We start from the raw sequence: 22,532 nt of genomic DNA, 5'->3' as shown, positions 1-22,532 counted from the left end.
TAGGTCAAATCCACGTCAAGGACAGAAGGCTGAATTTCCTGAGGTGATTTCTGCATTTGAAGGGGGCACTCTGAGAGCTATGCCGCAGCAACTCCTGTTGAAAAATTTGTACACAGATGTTGCTGCTATTCATTGATCTTAGGTTTAGTTGAGGGGCAGGAAGATGTACAAATAGTGATCTCTGGAAAACCTATAAGTTACATGTGAGCAGAAAATCACTTTCTTAGAGCAGTATAAATCAGCTTAAATGAAATCAGTACAAGCTCCAGTAGCAAGGCCAGGTCTTTTGCTGATTTACACAGAGACAAAGTTGTTGAACACTGTCATATAACATTTATATGTGCATGGAGTAATTGAGGTTAGACATCTGCTTGTAAAGTTCAAATTACCATAGATTATTTTTGAGGATGAGGTTACTTTTCTTTCACCATGTTCTGAATGCATACCCTGACAGCTAGAAGTGACCTTAATTTTACTTTCAGATTGAGGGAAAGTTTCCATTTTTTGAGGCTCTACATCATTATAAGGGAGCAAGACTTTTGAGAAGACTTTATCTGCTTTGGGGTAAGAGAAAACTCCACAGGAATCCTAGCTATCAAGTGACTGAAAGGAGAACATAGAGTTGGAAGGACATCCTTGGGTTTAGTGGTTTTTGTTTCCTCGCCAAATATAACCCTTATATGAGCCAAAGTGAGCCATTTGTCTGAGGTGGCACATCAGGAGGGGCAATTCAGCTACACCCACACCCTGGTCTGTCATGTAGGGCATATTATTTTAGCAAATTTTTGCAAATTTCTTCAGATAGGGGTCTATAAAGGCAGCAGTGGTGATGGCAGCTGTAGTATGGGTGAACATATTTGAGGTTCTACATAGCAACATTATGTATTTTTAATGTGCTGTATTCTGCTTTTTTATTAGAAGTAGAAGGTGTACTTGGTTGTCCTAAAGTCAATTCGTTAATTTCCATTTTGGGCATCAGCTATTTGCTCTTCATTTTCATCATCACAGAAGATTTATTTCATTTGATTATAATCAAGCATCCTGCTTACTTCTCTGCTTATATTCAGCAAGCCTTCTTTTCTTATCTTCCTGCCACTTCCAAATCTGGCAAGCCAATCTGAGGTCCTATCATTTTTGATGATTTTTATATAATTTTGCACACATTTTCCCCCACAAAAAAATAATCAGACAAGTTTAAAATTATTACAAATTCCACAAAAATGTTAAAACATCAATATTTTTATGTACTTATTTACCAAGCAACATTAAATTGTATTAAATTAACCCAAACATATATTGGATTCTCAAGTTATCTTAAAACTTTTTAGCATCCCTCATTTTTAGAGTTGGAAAGTTGGAAAATTCAACATGACCTGCCACTTTAGGAGTGCCTTTGCTGCATCAACAGAGCACTTTGCAGGATCCTTCCTCAGAGTGAGGTAGGTGGACAAGGTGGCTCTGAAGAGCACCTGTGCTGCTGTTACTTTGCCACCCCTGGCAAAATTTGTGAATGGCCAAATTTAAAATTTTATAGTTTAACAGTTTACCAATGTTTGACTTGAATCAAAATTTGACAGTACAGCAGCAAACCAGTATACAATTTCATGTGTTCTTTGGGGCCTGTCCACAGAGCCAAACTCTGCAAAGAACCTAAGTCGCAATGTAAGGTTCTTCTTCAGAGTGAGGTGGAGGCCACACAACATTTCTCCCATCCCAGAGAAGGAACTGTGACAGCAGGGACACCTTCTGAACCAAAGTAAAACACACGTTCATTTAGTTATGTGCTGTTTGTGAAATTGCCTTGCTTAAGTATCTACTTTATGTTTGCAAGGGAGAAGGATGGGGGGGCATAACTTTGCCATGTACTTGTGACCTCACAGACCCTCCAAGTGTTCCTATTTCCCAGAGACCGTCCCAGATTTACAGAAGCCATCCCGGTTTCTGGTTTTATCCGGAATGTCCAGCTTTTCCTTAGGACGTCCCTATTTTCATCAGTGAAATGTTGGTGGGTATGACCTCATTGGCCATCTGATGTGACCCTAGCAGCTTCATCAGGTCCAGTGAGCACCAGCTGCCTCCCTGCTATGATCGTAGAAGTCCAGCTGTGATTCTGATGCAGAATTGATTTTCAGGCATCATAGCTGCATACTATCTGTAGTATATTGGCCCTTCTGGTTCGCCATACCAAAACTGTGCTTTGTTTTGATCCTGTCTTTGAAGCTGCATTGTTTCTGCTTGAAAAAACTTGTTTTTAATTTTCTTGTTAGTTATACGCCCTCTTTGTGGCCTCTTAATGGAGCAGTTTACTGTTGTGATCTTTACTCTGCATATATTGTACTGAACATGTATTGCAGTGAAGACTGAATAGTAAAGAAAAAGCAACATTTTACAAGCCATTCTGCTAAGGAAAAGAAGGGGAACTCCTGAAAGTCTTCATAATATGACTAAGAAAGACCGTTTTTTAAAAAAAATATTCTGTTAACAGCATTTCTGCTCTGGTTAGATAACTCTATCCTTCTACAAAATACATTTCTGCAAAACATGCCCTGCTATTAAAGGTACTGTAGTTACTACAGTAAGTAGAAACTACTTACTACTTACTACTGGGGCAGTTTGAGTACTTCGTTTTCTTCAACTGGAGCAAAATAGAATTACAGTCAGATATGGATATGGAAGCCATATCATTATTAGAATCAATTTAACCATAAATTCTTAGTTTGTTTCAACTGACAGTAATGAAGGGGTCTTTTTCTTTCACCGCCTGTGAATTAAGCTCAGACAGTTCTAATATATCATTTTCTGGTAGGAAATACAGAGCTGCAAGTGCTGCACTGGGTGACATTTCAAGAAGAAAACTGCATGAAAAATTAGTGTGGGATAGTAGATTAAAGAGAAGATTAGTATTTCTACTGTGAGAGCCTTCAGTATTTGCTTCTCAAATAATATGGCCTCCAGGATGAAAATAACTATATGCCAACTCCCTCAGTGCCATTGAGATTGTAAATAAGATATTTTTCCATTCAAAGCACATGTTTTAATAAGGCAATCTGAAACTGCTTTATAGGGCAGCTTTCCTACCACAACATGAGTGTGTGTGTGTGTGTGTGTGTGTGTGTGTAGTATACATTGAGTGGATATGTGTGTGTCAAGGTTTTTTTTGCTTTAGATGAAAAATGTGTTTAATATCTTACATGTTTTAAAGACACGTGCAAAAAAGTAAACCAACGTATTAATTAGGCCCACCTTGCTTCTTCCTCCCCACTCTCAGTGAAGAAAAGAGTACGATTTGAAAACAGAGGCACTGAATGCACTTGTGCAACTCATGAAAAGTCCTTTAATAAAAACATAAACCAAAACAAAAAAAACCCCAGGGAATTGCACAGAGAGTTGGTTAAGGGTCTGTTTCTAAATTATAGCTTGCATTTCTTGCAGGAACATCATGCAAACAAACAAAAAAAGGTTGGTTTTTGGCAGTGGTGTTTTCTTGAGCCATCTTTACTGTAAAAGGTGACATGTAACATTGGTGAGAGGATCAGAACTTGCTCATGACTATAGTTTCCCCAAAGACTAGGGAACAAAGCTGAGAATGTGCATAATGAGTGGCTGGGTGGGGGGGACACAGCAAGTGCCCAAGACAGTTGTTTCTGTCAGGGGCGTAGCTTGTCCAGTGCTGCCCGGGGCATTAAGTTAAATGAAGTGATGAACATTTGGGCATAAAATATAAACTGATTGGGTCTGAGCTGGTTTGACTGACCGGGAAAGAGATCTTGGGACGTGCTGAATAACATTATGAAAAAGTTGACCTATGTGTGGCAGCTGTAAAAAAAAAAAAGGGGGGGGGGAGGCAGCAACATCCATGTTAGGGATTATTAGAAAAAGGGATTAAAAATAAAACAGCCAATATCATGAAGATCTTTTATCTATGGCATGACCATACTTTGCGTACTTGCTGTTTTGGTTGCTGTGTTTCAAAAGGATATTGTAGAACCAGGAAAAGTGCCGAAAATGGCAGCATAGATGCTTAGAGAGCTGGAACAACTGTTATAAGGAAAGGCTCCAACATTTGTTTTTGGTTTTTTTAATTTAGAAAAATTGGCAAGTTAAGGGGATCAGGAACAAAATAGAAGCGTATACAATTATGCATGTAGTTTCCTCCTCACAGGGCTACATTTTCCCATCATTCTTAACTACAGTTCCCAGAATTCTTTGAAGGAGGTCATGTGCTTTAAATGCATGGTCTGCATCAACCCTTAGATGGCTTTTTTTTAAAAAGGGTAGGGCTTTAAAAGAGGATTAAGTAAATGCATGGAGGATTAGACTGGGGAGCAAATGTGAGGCAGTGCCATGGCCCTCGTGACCTTACGGTGGGCTCCTGTTTGACCATTGTGGGAAGCAGGATACTGGACCAGATAGGCCTTTGGTCTGATCCAATTGGACTCTTCTTCTGTTCTTATATTCCTCTACTGTTTGTTTCTTCCTTGTTAAGAGTGTAAGCAGGCGATAACCAGAAAGGTGGCCTTTTCAGCCATAGTGCCTCACCTGTGAAATTTGCTCCCCAGAGCGGCTTGCCTGTTCCCAACTTTATTTTCTCTTAGATACCAAGTAGAACCCTTTTGTCTCCTATGTGTGTGTTGTTGTTTTTAAACCTTTTAGGCATTTTGAAATGTTGCTGATTGTTCTGTTTTTGTCTGCTGGGTTTTCCAAATTACAGTATAGGTATCTTGGTTTTGATACTTTAATAGTGCATATTTCCATGGAACCAATTTAACTGAAGCGGTGTATAAATATGTTTAAGAATTTGAGACCAAGTCTCAAACTGCAGGCTCAACAACAAGAAGGGTTCTGAAGACCACTCCTCATTATTTAAAATATTGATTTCATGTTGGAGTTAATTTTCCAAAGTTCCTTAATTAGTGAGTGTATATAAGGATCGAGGATAATGTGCCCTTGAGCTCCCCGTGCTACTTTATTTGTGAGATTATGATACACATCTCAACGTCTTTTAATAACTATCTTGCAGTATTTAATGTGTACTAATTACCTGTGAAACATATAATGCCATAAAGACTAATTTAAAATCTCTTGCTAATTTATTGCTCGTCTTGTCACCAGCAGATAGGGAGCCGGGGGTGATATCAAATACCAAATTCCCCCTCATACCTGCTGTTCATAGTGTGCTAGGATCAGTATCGGGAGTTAAAAAAAAGCACTGTAGGAGCCAACAAATAACTTATAGGCCACATATTCACCAGCATTGTCTCGCTGACTTGTCCGAATACAGTAAATACTGAGTTGACATTTACTTGCATCTCTTGGAACTTCCTGGCCTATCAGAGCACAAATTTTGTTCATCTTGACATATATATTTTTGTTTCTCCTTTTTCTTCATTTCTCCAGCCTGAAGAACTCACCAATGCACTGGAAATCAGCAATATTGTCTTCACTAGTCTCTTTGCCCTAGAAATGCTTCTGAAACTGCTCGTGTACGGCCCTTTTGGCTACATCAAAAATCCATACAATATATTTGATGGGATCATCGTAGTGATCAGGTAAAGTGATTTCTCCCAACTGGGCTATTTAAAATAAAGCTGCAGGAAAATAGTAAGGAACGTCTGAAATGTTTATGGGTGTCTCGGTTCTTTCGCTCTCTCTGTTAGAATATGTGCTCCAGAACTGCTGTGAAAACTTCCTAAAAACCAGCGCTGTCTCCCGTCTCTCGTGATTATGTGCAACAGCACCATTTTGATAACTTCTTCAGGGGAATTTCCTGCATAGGGGAACCACTGAACGGCATCTACTTAAATGCTATCTTCTTTCCTTGTGGCAGCCACACACTGGGAATGGCAGCCAAGAATGTACCTGTTTTCTTTAGCACATATTATCTTTTAAAAGTGCATGACAAAAAGTAAGATATTTCTATCTGCAGAACTTTCCAGTTGAACATTTACCACTCATCCATTAAGTAAAGTATCCTCAAAGTGGGCTTATACCTATCTGGCTGCTTGTTTTGTTTTCAGGCACATGCAAAATATGTTAGGAGTGTATGCTGGCATAATTCTTTTTAATTCAAATGCAAGTTCTGGCTAGAAATTTAAAATTTTCAGAAATCCTAAGGTCTTGGGGGGGAAAGCTGAAATATATGCAGTACTCTAACTTTGTCCACCTTAAACATTAACAGTTTAAGAAAATGAAATATGTTGTGTATATAACTTTATTAGCTGTTAACACAGCAAACAGGAGCATTTGGTGTATTTATGAAATCTTTTTCCCCCAAATCATAATTGCATATGTACCCAGTCTCAAAACATGTATCAACGCTGTAGTAAACAAAATGAGATTGTTTACATCTGGAAGCAGTATACGTACAGAAGAATATACTACAGAAAGAGAAGAAATTGATTTTACAAGAGAGAAAGCTCAGAACAGCACAATTCTTGTGATGTAATTAAATTTCACAGATAACTTTGCAATAGGAAAATATGAGGTCCCCTCCCCCTTCCCAGTTTATAACAACATTTTCAGCGGGTGTTAATACTGAGCCTTTAAAAAAAAACCCAGGAAAATGTATGTTTCTCGATTTGCCCCTGGGCCTCCATATTTCTGCAGCAGATACTTGTAGGTCTGTATTATCTGAAGTTCTTGTCTCATGTAGTATCCAGCATCCTGTGAGCATCCCTGTTTCACACCACTGAGCTCTACTAGCTAGTTTGGACTATAGGCCTTCCCCACTTTTGCTATATGCACTCTATGCATGGATGTACTTCTTCCTCACAAGAACCCATTTAACATTATTCTTTTATCTTCTTAGTGTCTGGGAGATAGTGGGACAGCAGGGTGGAGGCTTGTCTGTTCTACGGACCTTTCGCCTTATGAGAGTCCTGAAACTGGTCCGTTTCATGCCTGCTCTCCAGCGCCAGCTGGTGGTGCTCATGAAAACAATGGACAATGTCGCCACATTCTGCATGTTGCTGATGCTTTTCATATTTATCTTCAGGTGGGTACTTAAATGAGCCCCTTCATTCCCTTTTGAAGCCTGTTGTGTCTGTGCTTTGAGGTGGAATTGGCCAATATTAATTTATGTGCCATGGCAAAACAGTACAAGTTGCTAAGATGGAAAGTGATTTAATGTACAGTGCTACAACTCTGCATATTTTGAAAATGGTAGTTATTTCTTTCCCCCACCTGAGTGGTGTAGTATGCTTCTACTTCTGATGGCTTTAACCCTGAAACTCCCCAGGCTGAGCAACACTTTGGTTTTTAGTTTGTGAACCCTCAAGAGTCCAATAGTCTTCATAATGTGAGAGTCTTCAAACTTTTTCATTCCAACAAATGAAGCCTTATCATATATGAGCCTTCAACTGCTAGTCACCACAGGGTATGGTGTCAGAGCTCAGAGAAAGTAGCTTACTAAAAGCTGAATTCCCTTTTCTTTTTTTTCTTTGTCCCATGAGTGGCGGGGTGCAGGAGTAAGGCACTTCACTCCAAACATTATTTGCTAAGATGGAGGAGTCTCTCTTTCAATACCATCTTGTTCTTGTTCTTTAATTTACTCATTTCCCCCTTTCATTCAGTATTCTTGGGATGCATCTCTTTGGCTGTAAATTTGCTTCGGAGAGAGATGGAGACACTCTTCCCGACAGGAAGAACTTTGATTCCTTGCTCTGGGCCATTGTGACTGTTTTCCAGGTAATGCAACCATTACAGCTAACATTTATTTATTTCACAGGGTTTATATATTGGTTGATGGTAATCAAATCTCAAAGAGGTTTAAAAAAATAATTCAAATTGGTTTACAGAAAGAATAAGCAAGCACCCATCCCTTGAAGAGATAACAGCTTGAGATTCTCCAAAATGTCATACGAGAGAGCACGTGCTATTTTTTTTCTTGAAAAAGAGGTGCCGGAACTCACCATGAATGCCTCCCTCATTCTCTTATAATGTCAATGGTGCCCATCTGAGAGGCTAAAATGGCAATGGCACCCACTGAGTTCCAGCTGGAAAAAAAGCCCTGGAGAGATCTATAAGCATTTTGGGAGTAGGAGTGGGGAATGCCTGCAAATAAAATACAGAACCTACTTAAGTTTTGGTTTTCCGGATGCAGTTTTTAGAATCCAGTGTCTTTGCAGGATTTGTTTTTGTTGTCTGAAATGCTGATGTGAATGACAAGCTTTAAAATGGCAAAGAATTGAAACAATTATTTATTCAAAGAACAAAAAATGCTTGTTCACTTCAACTGAGCAGGACAAACTAACTTTAAGGGAGTGCAAATGATCTGTGCTTCTATCTCCCTCAACGTGCCCTCCCCTTCCCTTCCCCCCAATCTAGATACTGACTCAGGAAGACTGGAATAAAGTCCTGTACAACGGCATGGCTTCTACCTCTTCCTGGGCTGCCCTCTACTTCATTGCCCTCATGACATTCGGAAACTACGTTCTCTTTAACTTGTTGGTTGCCATCTTGGTGGAAGGTTTTCAAACAGAGGTAACACCTTGAATAACTTATTTATCTCATGCTTGCTATTAGGTAGTACAGAGGATTCAGAACCCCCGTTATCTTATGAGTAGATCTGGCAAACAGAACAAAAGGGAACATGTAGCACTAACATTGCCCCCCACCCCCATCTCTATGGACCGATTTGCTAGAAGCTGGATCTTTTGCTAACTAAACTTCCTCTCTGCCACCATCTGCAGACAGCTGGAAAGCAAATCTTTGAACAGAGTTTGGCCTCCATGTTTTACTGGCAGGTAGCTGAGTCCTCTTAAAACTAGCCCCCAAGCAGTTCTCCCTGCAGCTGGGGATGGTTAACAAAAATCTAGTCTCAGAGCAGTAAACTGTCATAGTGAAGGTCGAAAGGCAACATTATTCTGCATGACTTCCCAAGCATGCCTTTGATTTTGGGCTTTGTTCAGCAGCGTCTAGTGGTAGCATGGGTTCTAAATTAAAGTGTTGTTGATAATATAGGTGTGACAGGAGAATAACAACCATTGAGGTCTGTCACCTTTTTTGCCATCATATTCATTCACACTATAAAAACCCATTTAGAAACGCTGCTATGCTTTTTATTTCTTTCTTTCAAGTGCAGTTTAAGGAGGAGATTTATGGGGGCCTCTTAGGGCAATGCAGCTAGAGTAGCTGTTTATTTGTTTTTAATCATATCTTTCCCAAGTGCTTTTATTTCGTTTATGTCGTTTCTGCTTGGTATCATGCCCATGTCTCCATGTAATAGTATTTTTTCCGTCTTCGATAACCTAGGAAGGGGTCATTGCGCCAATCCTTTCTTTCTCAAGGAGTGGGAAATATATCACACTTCAGGCAGGAAATGCGCAACCACCTCCTGGCTCTTGCCCAAATGGTTCCAGGATTCTTTACTCTTGAGTGTGTTGGTCCTAGTCTACCTGCCTAGACTGGTCAAGTCTACCTGCCTAGAATGTCTCTTACTGATAGTTTTTGGTTTGGTTTGGTTTGGTTTGGTTTGGTTTGGTTTGGTTTGGTATGAATTGGTTTGGTATGAATGGCCTGAAATTAATATGGTGCCCAGTGCTATTTTCTAGAAAAAGGGATGCCAGAACTCACCACGAACACCTCCTTTGTTCTCTTCTAATGGCAACGGCACCCACCTGAGAGGCGCCAAAACTGAGTTCCGGTGAATTACAGCTGGAAAAAAAGCCCTGATGGTATCCTTACGTCTAAAGGACACATGAGTGTAGCCCAGGGGCAACTGCCCCCCTAAATCAGTCAAAATAAAAACAAATCTGAAGTCGTCCCCCCCATAAAAATACTGGCTACACTCATGAAAGGACATGTATAGAACACCAACAGGTTTACTATTTCTTTGTGGTTGGAATGTCCTCTGAAGTGAGTCAGCAAAACTGTATGAATTCCTACACAGTTTACACAGATTTAGGATGTGTCCTTCTTTCTTAATTTTTGTTCTATTTAAAAACAAATCAAACAGCCTTCGAGTTTCATTCGGGCTTTTCCTTCCTTACAACGTGCTTTGCATACAAGTAACCCTCTTTCAAATAAAGTAGCAAGGTTTATTGCTGTCTTGTCACGTGAATCTTTTTTAAAAAACAACAACCTCAAATACTTTTTGCTCCTTTAAGTGCCCCAACCCACCCACTTATTTGAGATTTCTCTCTGAAAACTTCTCTCGATGTTGCGGTTGGTTTTATCTTTGTGATCCTCAAGTGCCTTTCTTCAACTCTGGAAACACTTTGTTAATTTTAGTGCCTGACTGTGCAGGACCCTTTCGTTGCTAAGCAGCAGGCAAACATACAAAGGAATGGGGCTGCTCTAAAACACACACACACACATACACACACACACACAAACTTTAAAACATAAGCCTCGCTGGTGCCTCATGCAAGATGTACACATAACACGTTCCCTGCAGCATGCAAGTGGCTTATTTATTTATTTATGCTCAGTCTGAATTTTGTGTCTGAATTTGCAGCAGTTGTAAGTTGTGCAATAAGAGGAGTGCGACTCTGTTTGACAGAGCTGGTAATGCAAAAATTACTGACTGAGCTGTCAGGTCTGTACCCTGGGGGATATATCGGGGGGGGACATTGGCTTCTGGTGAGAGAGCTTTCTGTCGGAGATAAAGCTTCTCTCCTGAGGGACTTCATGATAATATTATCTATGAAGCATATTATTCCATTGGTAATCTTTTCATGTTACCTACAGTTTCTGCGCTTGTCTCAGGCAATCCTTAGTGGCTGGCTCATCTCATATCCCTCTTTTGTGTCAGTTATTCTTCGAACTTGTACCCTACCACAAAACAACCTATGAGCAAGGGAATGGTAGCTGTGTGTAAATAATTAAGATTCATAATAGTAGTCATACCGTGCCTAAACTATGTGTGAGAACAGAGCCTGAGAAAGGAGGAAGGAAATTATGAGCTATTTTACAATCATCTCTTGGTAGCACTTTTGGAATGGGTTGGCCATGCCTTATACTTAAAACACACTTCTATCACAAAATTGCCCTTTAAAAAAAACAACCCACGTTTTAGCATTTTCTGGCTTATCCTTGTGCTTTCCTTTCTGCAAGTGAGTTTGATAATAGTTTAGATTGAGCAGCTGATATATGTAAGTTTTACTATTCTGCTTAGGTCCAAATTTTTGACCAGTCATCCTTTCAATTGGTTCTAACTTACTGACATCATTACCCTGGAAATTAACCGTACTGTCACCAAATATGGCAGGCAAGAGAAAATTAAATCCTTAGCGAACAAATTGAAACTTGCATGAAAACCTTGCCTGTTTTTACAACAAAGTCAGACTGGTTATATTTTCTCCCCCTTGAACAGCAGACACATACCCCTTTCTATATCAAAACCTTAAAGGTGGCTTACTATGTGGCACTGGGGAGTGGAGGTGGGGGCTTCCGCTTGAGAAACACACTTGATCTTATGAAACAGATATAAAAATGCATTGCTGTTAATACTGTGCTATATACAAACAAGCAATAAATGAAAGAAGAATTCTTTGGAACTCTTAATTTGAAGGTAAGGTTGATTTCCCCCCCCCATGAAGGATGTTCAACAGCTTGAACTATCCTTTGTACAGAGCAGATATGAAGGCATCAGACGACTCAAGTGTAGTGTGACCTGTTCCACTGCTTCTCCTTGATACGAAATTGACCCCAATGGGTGCCTTCCCTTTTCTCTCACTTTTCCCTTTTTGTTTCCATCCTTTTTATACCGATATCGTTCCCCCTTTGATCCACTCTCTCAATTTTGATGTTGAAATTTGTAAAACCTGTAAACCCGCCTTCCCTTCCTTCCCTGCCCCTTTCCTCACCCTCCTTCCTCATTTTTACTTCAGGAAATCACCAAACGGGAAGCAGCGAGTAGGCAGTTAAGCTGTATTCAGCTGCCTGTCGACTCGTCAGTGGTATGTAAGACCTTGGCATGAACACCCCAAACTTCGTCTGATAGTTGTCTCTCTCTCTCTCTTTTTCTCTCATTCTCTCCCTCTGTGGTGAACAATCACATCATTGCCACTGTTCTCATCATGGTAGCTGTTTGGTTTTGGACTTGTTGTTGTTGTCAAGTTAGCCTTGATTTAAAGTCTCTTCCTTCTTTGAGGGAATTAACAGAGTCCCCTTAATAATTGAGAACCTGTTCTGGATTCCTTCCTTCCTCCCTACTGAGATTTTTCTTCACAAGCTTCTGGTTTCTCCCTAAAAGGTAGATGCCATTTTAAATAATATTTGCATATGGAAGTTCAGTTTCATGCCTTGGCCAGTGCTCTCCAAGCCCTAGATAGGCTTGAGCAACATGCTGCCTGTGATTCCATGGATCCAGGTTTTGATTTCCGTCGGGATCACTGGGATTTGCTTGCATTTACTACGCTAATGCACTTGACCTTATGCATGTAGATTTGTTTCATGTTCATGGAGAGATACAAATTGTTATATCTACTTTCTCAATATAAAATTGTTTTATCTACTTACTACCAATGGCAGGGCTGTACTAGCTTAGGCCCAGAGACCATTCAAGTCACTGAGAGACTGCCCATAGGATTAAAGTGAATTCTAAGATAACGTGACCCATATTGTTTTCAGCGTATTCTTGACCTTGCACAGGGTTTACAAACAGGCTATTAACTGCTTTGCATACCACACCCAGTTCTTGTTAAAAGAGAGAGAGAGAGATTAAAGAAACCCCTCAAAGACAGAAGAGACCTAAAATCAAGCACGTTTTGTGGATGCTCATGTGTGAGACAACTCTGTTCTGGAAAAGTCAGTGCTAAAACCGAGGCAGCTGCAATAAATGCTGGTGTCTTTAAAACAAAAAACAAAACTGCAGATAACTTGGGCAATAAACTCTGAGGGAAACCCCCCAGTCTAGGGTATGTAGGAAAGGTCAGAACCAGTTTTAATACTCCTACTCTTTCATAGAGTTATGATGTGCTGATGGACCTAAATCCTAACAATGTTCTGTATGCTAACAATGTTTTCTTTATATTAAAAAAACAACAACCCAGAATGATGACACAAAAGCTATGTCAAATGTTGACATACTAAAAGTCTACAAGGCTCCATTTATTTCCATGAAATCAAGCACTTCATAAATTGTGCTTCCCTTTCCATAGCCTATTCCTGCCATGTGTCTATTCCTTCCCATTTTTTCTCCATTTCCATTCAGCATTGGAAGCAGCAGCTTTTATTTAGATGAAAAGCCTCTTGTGTTATAGCCAGATACTGCTTTCCCTACATTTGTATATCTCTAATACCCTGTAGGCCATCTCAAAGTACTTGTGCTTCTAGGGAAAAAAAGATTTAAACTCTACATTCACTCATACGATGCCTTTTTCATCCAGAAAGGCAAACTGGGAGTGCAAAAACAGGTAATATCTATTGGAGCCCTGGTGGGTGATGCTTCTCTGTGGCTAAACTTAGTGCTTAGTGTACTGACAAAGGTGCTGGTATATTATTTGGCAGGGGTGCTTTATTTCAAAGAAAACATGGGGTTTGGTGCTGCAGGGCTGGAGGATAAAAGTATCTCCCCCCTGTTCTTTATTTATAATTTTAGGAACTCAAACTAAATCATGAAAAGATATAACAAATTTCAATCTGAGGATCTTAATCCAGCTTCCCTCTAAAAACCACCAAGTAGTTAATTAATTAACCTCTCTTTTATTCATACTTTTCCACATACATAGTAGTTTGGCTCTGGACATTTGTGCTAATATAGTTGCTTGCAATGTGATATTTTATGCAATGTCATATCGTGCTTTGGCACATTTCCTCATCGAAAACACTTTATTTTTCTGAAGCAGCAAGTCTTATAAAGGCACATATCTGAACAGGAATTTCTCTCATTTTTGCTTGAAGCATTAGTGAGAAATTGGAATTGCAGAAAAATGGACTGCCAAACTGAAGAAACCCCCCATGGAGTTATTTCAGGAGTTTCCCAGGTTTAAACCCAGCCCATCATACTCCTGTATCATATTCATTTTGAAGCATATAAACACAACTGACCTTTTAGAGATAATTAAGTGAGCCATTTATCTCCACTAAATAGCATAATAAGTTATTGTTGAGGAAACGTATTTAATGCATTGGCTGATTGAAAGAAGCAATGCAGCTATTTTACAGCAATGCTATTAATTCTGGGCATCATCTCAACAGGGGGCAGCTTCAGTTAAGACTCCATACTTTAAATCTCAAGAGATACAAAATAGATAAAAGATGATACCTTATGCTGGACCAAATTCTTTTGGTGTTAAGAGATCAGTTGATCATGAAGCTTTGTGATACTTCTGCATTTAAACTGGGGATGGAGAACCTGTAGCCCTCTGGAAGTTACCAGAAGGCTACAGAGTAAAGAAAAAAAGGGGGGAGAGGTAAAACTCCCATTATCGCTGACTATTGGCCATGCTAGCTAGGGCTGATGTGAATTAAAGCCCAACAAAATCTGAAAGGTTTGAGATTCACCACCCTGCCCTGACTTAAAGTAATAAGCATTAGATCAAGTAAGAAACATCACCCTGTCCTTCCCTCTTGCTATGCCTCTTGTTATCTGTGAAAGCATGGTTAAATCATGTCTAAACCACTAATGAATTGATCCATTAATTGTGGAGATTAATAGATTACTGCTTCTAATCCTGTTTTAATTATTGTCTTAAATAAATCAGTTCATCTTTAGTATACTGTTGGGAAACTTTCCAAGAGGAGAAGTCAGGTTGATTCTGTGTCACAAAAAAACTAATTAGTTTAAGTCCCTTTTAACGGAATACATTCCTCAACAATCCTCACCTACCATAATAGGGGGAGACTGAGTATTTCTAAATAGACCTAATGCCCTACATACAGACCTGGTGAAGATGCAGGATTTTGTGTTTATGTGCACTCTCTGTTTTGATGAAGAAGCATCTTTGAGAAAAAGTTCAAAGCTTGATTGGAGAAAAAATACGTTATGTGCTCAGCTACATAGATAAACAGACACAGACACTTAATTAGAGAAAATAAAGGTCATTTATGTTGATGATGTGCCCTGTACTCTTTAATCAGGCAAAAATTGTTTTCAAAAGCCAGCCATTTAGTATTATCCTCCCAACTACTGCCCATTCTGCTTTTCATGTTTTGCTCAAGCACCAAATGTCATCAGGGTGAGCCAAGGCTTTTTAGAACAGCAATGTAGACTTTGTTGTACTTTGCTGTGGTAGTTAGTTGCCTTACTTTAGCTAGAAAACTAGGAAAGTAAAAAATTGCTTGGCTTCTCTGTTATCGCTGCATCAACTTCTTCCACTGACCACATCAAACTCACTGGAGACTACTCTTCTCTGGAATTATGATTTCTTCAGAAAATCAGGACTGGAATAATTATTGTATATGCTATTCCTGGCTTATATTTTTGGGTTATAACACTCTCCCATCTACCACCACATGTGCCAGTGAATTGGATCAGAGGACTCAAGGGGAAGGTATTGAGGGCCCTTTGTTAATGATGCCTGATCTTAGAAACCTAACAGTGAAGCAAATGGCAGAGGCTAATGAGCAAGTGAGGGACGTGGGTGGCGCTGTGGGTAAAAGCCTCAGCGCCTAGGGCTTGCCGATCGAAAGGTCGGCAGTTCGAATCCCCGCAGCGGGGTGCGCTCCCGTTGTTCGGTCCCAGCGCCTGCCAACCTAGCAGTTCCAAAGCGCCCCCAGGTGCAAGTAGATAAATAGGGACCGCTTACTAGCGGGAAGGTAAACGGCGTTTCCGTGTGCGGCTCTGGCTCGCCAGAGCAGCGATGTCACGCTGGCCACGTGACCCGGAAGTGTCCCCGGACAGTGCTGGCCCCCGGCCTCTTGAGTGAGATGGGCGCACAACCCTAGAGTCTGTCAAGACTGGCCCGTACGGGCAGGGGTACCTTTACCTTTACTAATGAGCAAGTGAATTATTTAACATGGAATTGGAAGAAGCTCTAGGCCACCCTCTAATAGGGACAAGCTTTTTGTCAGCTTCAAGCTTCTAATTTGTTAGACAGGACTTGCCCATGTGGTAAAACCCCGTTGCCTATAGCCAAGTGATCCAGATCTTACCATTTCAGTCATGTAGACCCATGTCACTGCTCTTCATTGGCAACCAGATAGGATATATATATATTTACTTCAAGCCATTCAAATAAATGAATTCACACTACTAATCAATAGATTGTACCAGTCTAAATTTTGTAAAAGTCTATCTTTATTATTGAACTTGTATTCTACCCTTCCTCCCAAAGGATAGCTAACAATAGAAAGTGTCCTCCCCAAAAAGGTTTTGACTGCAGATTTTTGTATTGTTAACTATTTTTGAAAAAGCTGCATGCAGCAATCAGATTAGAGGCTGCCCACTTAGTTGGACTTTCTTCTATATATTCCCATTTTCCAGTATCGTCACCCATATTCCCTTACCCACTGTAACCACCAAGATACATTTTCAGATTCCTGGTTAAAATCTTGATTATTTTGTATATTATCAGTAATGATAATAATTAGTGAATCGCCTTCCATGTATCTGTCTCAATGCAATTTGCAAACATCTTATTTAAAAAATCAGTTTCAGCAAGAAGCATTTTGACTTCCTGTGAATGTAGGTGTATGAGGAATTCGTCTGAATAGCCAGGATAGTAAGTTAAGAATAGAGTCTAATTTTACTTGGCCAATAGAGCATTTAGCTGTGTTTTGGTCTGAGATTCCAACTGATGGAGGTTAAACAGTTTGTTCCTGCCCCATTCAAGTCTTTAGCTGCTTTTGAATCAAATGTAGCCTCTCTGCCCTTCCTGAAGGATTACTGCATAGTGAATTGATGTGCTATCAATATATGCATGCATCATTTTGTGGAAGGTGATGTCCCATTGTGGTAACAATTTCAGTGGAACAGTGGGTATCTTGTTGGGTGAAAGGACCCTTTTATTCAGAAGGGGAATCCTGAGTTAACTTTCGCTTTTTCATCCTGCTTGCTAAGGCACTTTGTTTTGATCTAGGGTGATGCTACTAAATCTGATTCTGAAGGGGAGCTTTTCCCCCGTAGTCTGGAAGAAGACTGTGGGCTTAAGAACTTCTCAAATCCAGCCTGTAAGTAGCTGCTGCTCCTTCAAGGAGAACTGTTTTTCATTTTAGTATGAATAGCGGGTGTTGTTTTTCTTGAACGTCTAACTCCAGAATAGTCTCACTTTGAACTAATGTGATTTTGATTCAAAAGAGAACATAATTGAATGATTGTAATCAAAAGAATTCAGAAAGGAAAGTCCTGTTTGGTGGCCTTAAAAATTTCATACATGACTTACAGACCATTAGCTTAATGGGCCGATCTCTTTCCCTTCTCATGGAGGGAAGAAGACTTGATACTGCTGTATATCAGCTGGGATCGATGGGTATTGTAGTCCAACCTCATCATGACATCAGGTTGGAGAAGCCTACTGTACATTATGTTGCTCCTTCCCCCTGCCCAAGCTGCTTACCTTTAAGGGTGCCGTTAAAGACTATCCACCAGAAAAGGGAGACTGGCCTTGTTGGTATCTCTCAATGGGAATGGAAGAAGCAGAGCACTGCTATTTGTAATTCATGTGCATTTAGGAAAAGTGATTAGAGGTAAATGAAAGAGAGTAGAGTACAAGAAGTGTACAAACAGAAAAACTTGAAACTCATATTATACAAGGGTGGGAGAGATGAGGAGGAGAAACCCCTTTAGATCAGAAGCACATGGCGTCAAGTTGGCATCAAGACCTTGACACATGCATTCACGTGCCTCCACCCTTAGGGTATGACCTGAATGTCCTTTGTTTTTCTCAGTGATGGCTCTTTGTGACCACCCAGAGCTAAAGAAGAGCTTAACACCTCCGCTCATCATCCACACCGCCGCTACACCAATGCCCATGCCGAAAAGTGCCATCTATGGGGAAGCGGCTCAAGGCTATGATTCCCGAAGAGCTAGTAGCATCTCCATGGATCCTAATACATATGATCTCAAATCTCCGGTACGTGAGTTGTCTTTCTTGTCACGCTGTTTGTTTCTTGTCTTAGCGGTTGTTTCCAAGGGTGTGACATACCAGAGCACCTACTGCGATGTTTGATGGCTTGAGGCCTTGCTAATTGAGTGCAGGCCCCAGGTGGTTATTGTTTAGCACCTGGCTTGGTTTTCTTACCTGTTCTTCACTGCTTTGCCCCAGATGAGCGCCCGGAGTTCCCCACACAGTCCTTGGAGTGCCGGAGGTAGCTGGAACAGCCGCAGGTCAAGCTGGAACAGCATAGGGCGGGCTCCCAGCTTGAAACGTCGCAACCAAAGTGGAGAGCGCAAGTCACTTTTGTCCGGGGATGGGAAGCAGAGTTCAGAGGAAGGGGAAAGCTCTGATGAAGAGCAGTCCAGTCGGACTGGGAGCATTAATGGCACTATACCTCACCGCATTGAGTCACTGGAAACCAAAGGCTCTTTTGACTTCCAAGATACACTTCAGGTGCCTTCTCTATACCGGACCAGCAGCATACACAGTAGCCACACCTCCGCATCAGAGCACCATGATTGCAATGGTAAAACAGCCTCCAGAGTTCTGGTACAGCAGCTTCATTTGGAAGATCCGCTTCCTGAATGTGACGATATGGATGATGAAGGCAACTTGGTAAGTGAGAGCCAGCACGTCTAGACCCTTTGCTTCAAAGGGTTTAGAAGAGAGGGGAAAGTTCTGCTTTTTCTTTGTTTAATTGTTGGGTGTGGTTTTTTTAATGAGCACAAAACATCACTGGAATCCATGTTTGTCAAGTAATAAATCCACTGGGGGCCATGTCTCCTTCAGTCACTGGAACTGAAAGTGTTTAATCAAGAGAAGCCATAGCAGCCCAATGTAAAATGTGCACAGGATCCAAGGCCCTGATTACACATTATGTTAAGTGAGTAGCACACAACGCTATCTGTGAAAGGCGTAATTTTCATTGGGACTGCAGCATGCAGTGAGGGGAGGCTTATTTAACACTTCATCCAATATGGTCCCCTTAAAAATCCCCCCATAAGGCAATTACCTTATGGGAGGGAAGCTCCTGTTGATAGCAGTGGCTCCCCCCCCCCACCCTCAATTCCAGTAGGAAGCCCCTGGAGTGACCTATAGAAATCCACCTCCACTCCAAGTAGAGGCTGGATTGGAGGTAGTGGAGTGAGGGGAAATGCTATGGCATACCAGGTTGCTGTGTGAGTTTGTCATGTTGTGGTTTTTATCCAGCACAACCCCAATGTCTGTGCATTGTGAAGCATGAAATCACAGAGGGAGGGAGGGAAGCTAAATCTTGTCATTTTGCCATGCATGCCCTTCCGTTCCCTTGCTTTAGACTCCTTCAGAATTTTCAGAAGTCATTCAGAATTTTCTGTGGGTCTTCATGGGTAGCCAGCCCAGACTGGTAAGCCCAGCATTAGCAAGTGGATTATCTTCAGCTATTCAGTGTGCATTGTTAGCCGAGAGAGAGAGAGAGAGAGAGAGAGAGAGAGAGAGAGAGAGAGAGAGAGAGATTTCCCTTTTTTTCAAAGACAGAGCTATATCCTGTGCTCGGTTTCAAGTGGATGATTTCTGCTTCTATATATTCCCTTTAGAGATTCCTAAGGAAGGAGAGAAATTGTCCTATTAGCCTCAAATTATAAAGAGGCAGTACTCTAATGAATGTTGCTCTTTCCTAGGCCATGGAGGCCATTTAGAAAACGTTAGTTAAAAGGAACGGGTGGGGGTAAAACAGGAGAAAAATCAGCTGCAGTTTGGAGCTGGATAGACTGATGAGGCTAAGTTATCCCTGTATCTCTGCTTGCCAATGAATACCCACAGTTAGAACAGGGGCATACAGCCAGACTTATGCAAATTCAGGTGCAGCTCCTGAGCACACAAAACAACACATACACACAGCTGATTCCAAAGAAGTAAACTGCAAGCTGACAGGCATCTCCTTCAACTCCATCAAGTGCTGTTAGAGAGATAGCACAGAGCATCCATTAGGAAGGAACAAGGCCTCTGGGCACCCAGAAGATGCAGAATGTGACTAATCAAATCAAAACCTGCAGACATCGTTCCTTGTATAGCCTTGGCTCCTGGAGGGGCATACAAGGACTCTTGGGACCATCTCTTCTCTGCAGTACAGGTGAAAAACATGACATGAACATCTGCAACTATTAGAAACAAATTCTAGAGAAGTAGATGCGTTCGTACGTAGCTGTAAAGATAAAAAGTTTTGTGGCTCCTTTAAGACTAATAAATTGATTGTGACATGAGCTTTTTGTAAGCATCCTTAAGGATGTGGAAATAGATGAGTTTGTTGTGTATGCATGTGAGTAAGGAGGTAAATAGATAATCCACCCATACATAGGACCAGCGAATGAGTGAGGGGGACTATCTTGCAAGGTGAAATTATAACAGGAATGAACACATGCAAAAAGCAGAGCTGCTATGCATGAACCAATGATTTGAAGCAAAAACGATTTGGTCACAGGGTGTCAACAAACCTATGAATGAGTCTAGTTATTGCAGGTTGGATCTCAGTTTGCATATACCAGGTGTGAGATTAGCATGTATCATGGTGTGTACCAAATTAAACAAATGAACAAAACAATAAAAATCCACTATCATCATAAAATTACAAATTACAGTGTCAAGTGACCTACAATGAATAAAATCATTTCTCTAAAAATGCTTGACAGAAGAATAACCTTTTCATTAAAGGACAAAATGTGAGAATTGTAGGTGCCTGTTTAATTTCAATAGGAAATATATTATAAAATGCTGGTGTCACTATGCTTAAAGTCTTGGTTTGAGTAGCAGCCCATCAAATGTATGGCAGTCAGGATGGCTTCTCCATGTGTTTACTTTGCTTTCACCACTGAATAAGGAGGAAGCTGGACCTTCAGGTAAAAATTACACTGGGCCTCATCTGCATGTCGCAGTAAACCATAGTAAATATTGCCTGCTTTGCTCCTCCTTGCTAGCATACAGGAGAAAGAAACCAGGATCCTAAGCTAAGTGTTGAGTCCAAACCAGGGATTGTGGTTTGTTTTGCTCCAAATTAATTGGAATGAGTAAGTAAATAGCAAACCATGATCCCTAATTTTGACATAATACTAAGCCAGAAATTGTGGTTTAACGATTAACTATGGTTTACCAAAACCCTGAGCCATTGCCATCCTATAGTGATTAAGTCAATGAAAGTCTTAGGTGACTGCAGGCCAAACTAGGCATGATTTTAACTGTGCAAATGCATTCAACATGCACATTTTATGGTATGTAAAAAGGAGCTGAGGGGAAGCTTGAGCAGTTTCAGGACCATTGGCAGCTGAAACTAGCTTTTTTCTATTCCTGCCTTAAGTCTAAACAAAAATGACCTCTCTGAAGCTATTATTTGCGTTGCAAGGGAAACCTCAACTGGAGTGAAACAAAAAGCTTGTGTTACTTGCCCATATGAAGGTTTTTCTTTGCATCTTTGTAAACTTAGAAACTTGGACCCATTCCATCGGCAGACATTACATGTTCATTGGGATCCCACTTCCAGCTTTACTTCTGTGACCCATTAAAACCTGTGGTTGTTTTGGTATTAAGTTCTTGCATTCAAGGTTGTAGAAAATTGCTGCTTTAAAAAAATCAATTTCATAAGTCTTTGAACAGTTGGTTTTGCAAAGCTCTGGGACTTGTTCTTAACCTTGGAAAGTTAAACAATAGCGGCCACTTTTTTTCCCTGTAAGCTTTTCCTTGTTCCCTCCTTTTTATACATTTTCCCCATTTTTCAGAAACCTATGTGTCATTGGCCTTAAGTATACATTAAGAACATTGGACACCCCAATCAGGGGATTATCAATACTCTTACTTAAAGGAATCACTGAGACGCCTTTCTAAAACCCCGACCGTCATTTCTAAGTAAAACACCAGTTGATATCAAAGGGAATGTAGTCCTTGGATAGACATATATTCACATCTGCATCCACAGGGACTCTGCTTGCATTTGTACATTACAGAATCCCTTCATAATATTTACTATCAAATGTGTTTGTTACAGTGTTCTTTTCTTCCACATCTATATTCATACCGACCAGGTGTGTCTTCTGAAGTAGATGTGATTAGAATAACATAATTGAGCCGTCTCTTTGAACATAATGTGAACTTCAGAAGCAATCAAGCTGATTGTAAGCAAGCCTCCATCTCTGGCCTCTGCAGAGAAAGAATCTTATGGATGGGGGAGAAGGACTCTTTTGAGGGGGGGGGGCGGAGCCCAGCAAAATCTAGATGTAGACCAGCTTCTTCTAGGCCAGCTCAACACTCTCGTTTCAAATTTTATTTTGTTACCTTTCTTTTAATTCCTTTGTCTCAGTTTGCCCCTAAAAGAAGACCGTGCATAAGCAAATATTTGGTCCAGTCGTTTACCCTCTCCTACTGAGCAGGCGGTATGGAAAGTGAAATAATCTACCCCCCCCCCCAACACACACAGACTTTTTCTCAAAGCCCTTTGACTGACTTGCTTGAAACAATTACACAAACTCAAAATATCTCTGGCATTAAAATTGGACAAAAGGGAGATATAAAGGGGCATTCTAGGCT

At 40.6% G+C, this 22,532-nt stretch overlaps 1 protein-coding gene across 15 annotated transcripts in view; it reads left to right on the top strand.

Annotated features, from left to right (window-relative positions):
* Window positions 1-22,532, top strand: part of CACNA1G (calcium voltage-gated channel subunit alpha1 G) — a 323,096-nt gene that overhangs the window by 223,788 nt on the left and 76,776 nt on the right. For 11 of the 15 annotated variants that reach the window (XM_028716551.2, XM_028716569.2, XM_028716593.2 and 8 more), the window contains exons 10-17: window positions 5,398-5,549; window positions 6,809-6,994; window positions 7,572-7,686; window positions 8,326-8,481; window positions 11,832-11,900; window positions 16,965-17,055; window positions 17,773-17,957; window positions 18,150-18,596. In XM_028716551.2, the coding sequence (XP_028572384.2) occupies window positions 5,398-5,549; window positions 6,809-6,994; window positions 7,572-7,686; window positions 8,326-8,481; window positions 11,832-11,900; window positions 16,965-17,055; window positions 17,773-17,957; window positions 18,150-18,596 (1,401 nt within the window). The remainder of the gene's footprint in view (window positions 1-5,397; window positions 5,550-6,808; window positions 6,995-7,571; window positions 7,687-8,325; window positions 8,482-11,831; window positions 11,901-16,964; window positions 17,056-17,772; window positions 17,958-18,149; window positions 18,597-22,532) is intronic. The other 4 variants (XM_028716617.2, XM_028716576.2, XM_028716563.2 and 1 more) reach the window with 1 other exon arrangement.

This window comes from Podarcis muralis, chromosome 2 (assembly GCF_964188315.1).
Source record: "Podarcis muralis chromosome 2, rPodMur119.hap1.1, whole genome shotgun sequence".
NCBI classification, from domain to species: Eukaryota; Metazoa; Chordata; class Lepidosauria; order Squamata; family Lacertidae; genus Podarcis; species Podarcis muralis.
This window is presented reverse-complemented; position numbering and strand designations above follow the sequence as displayed.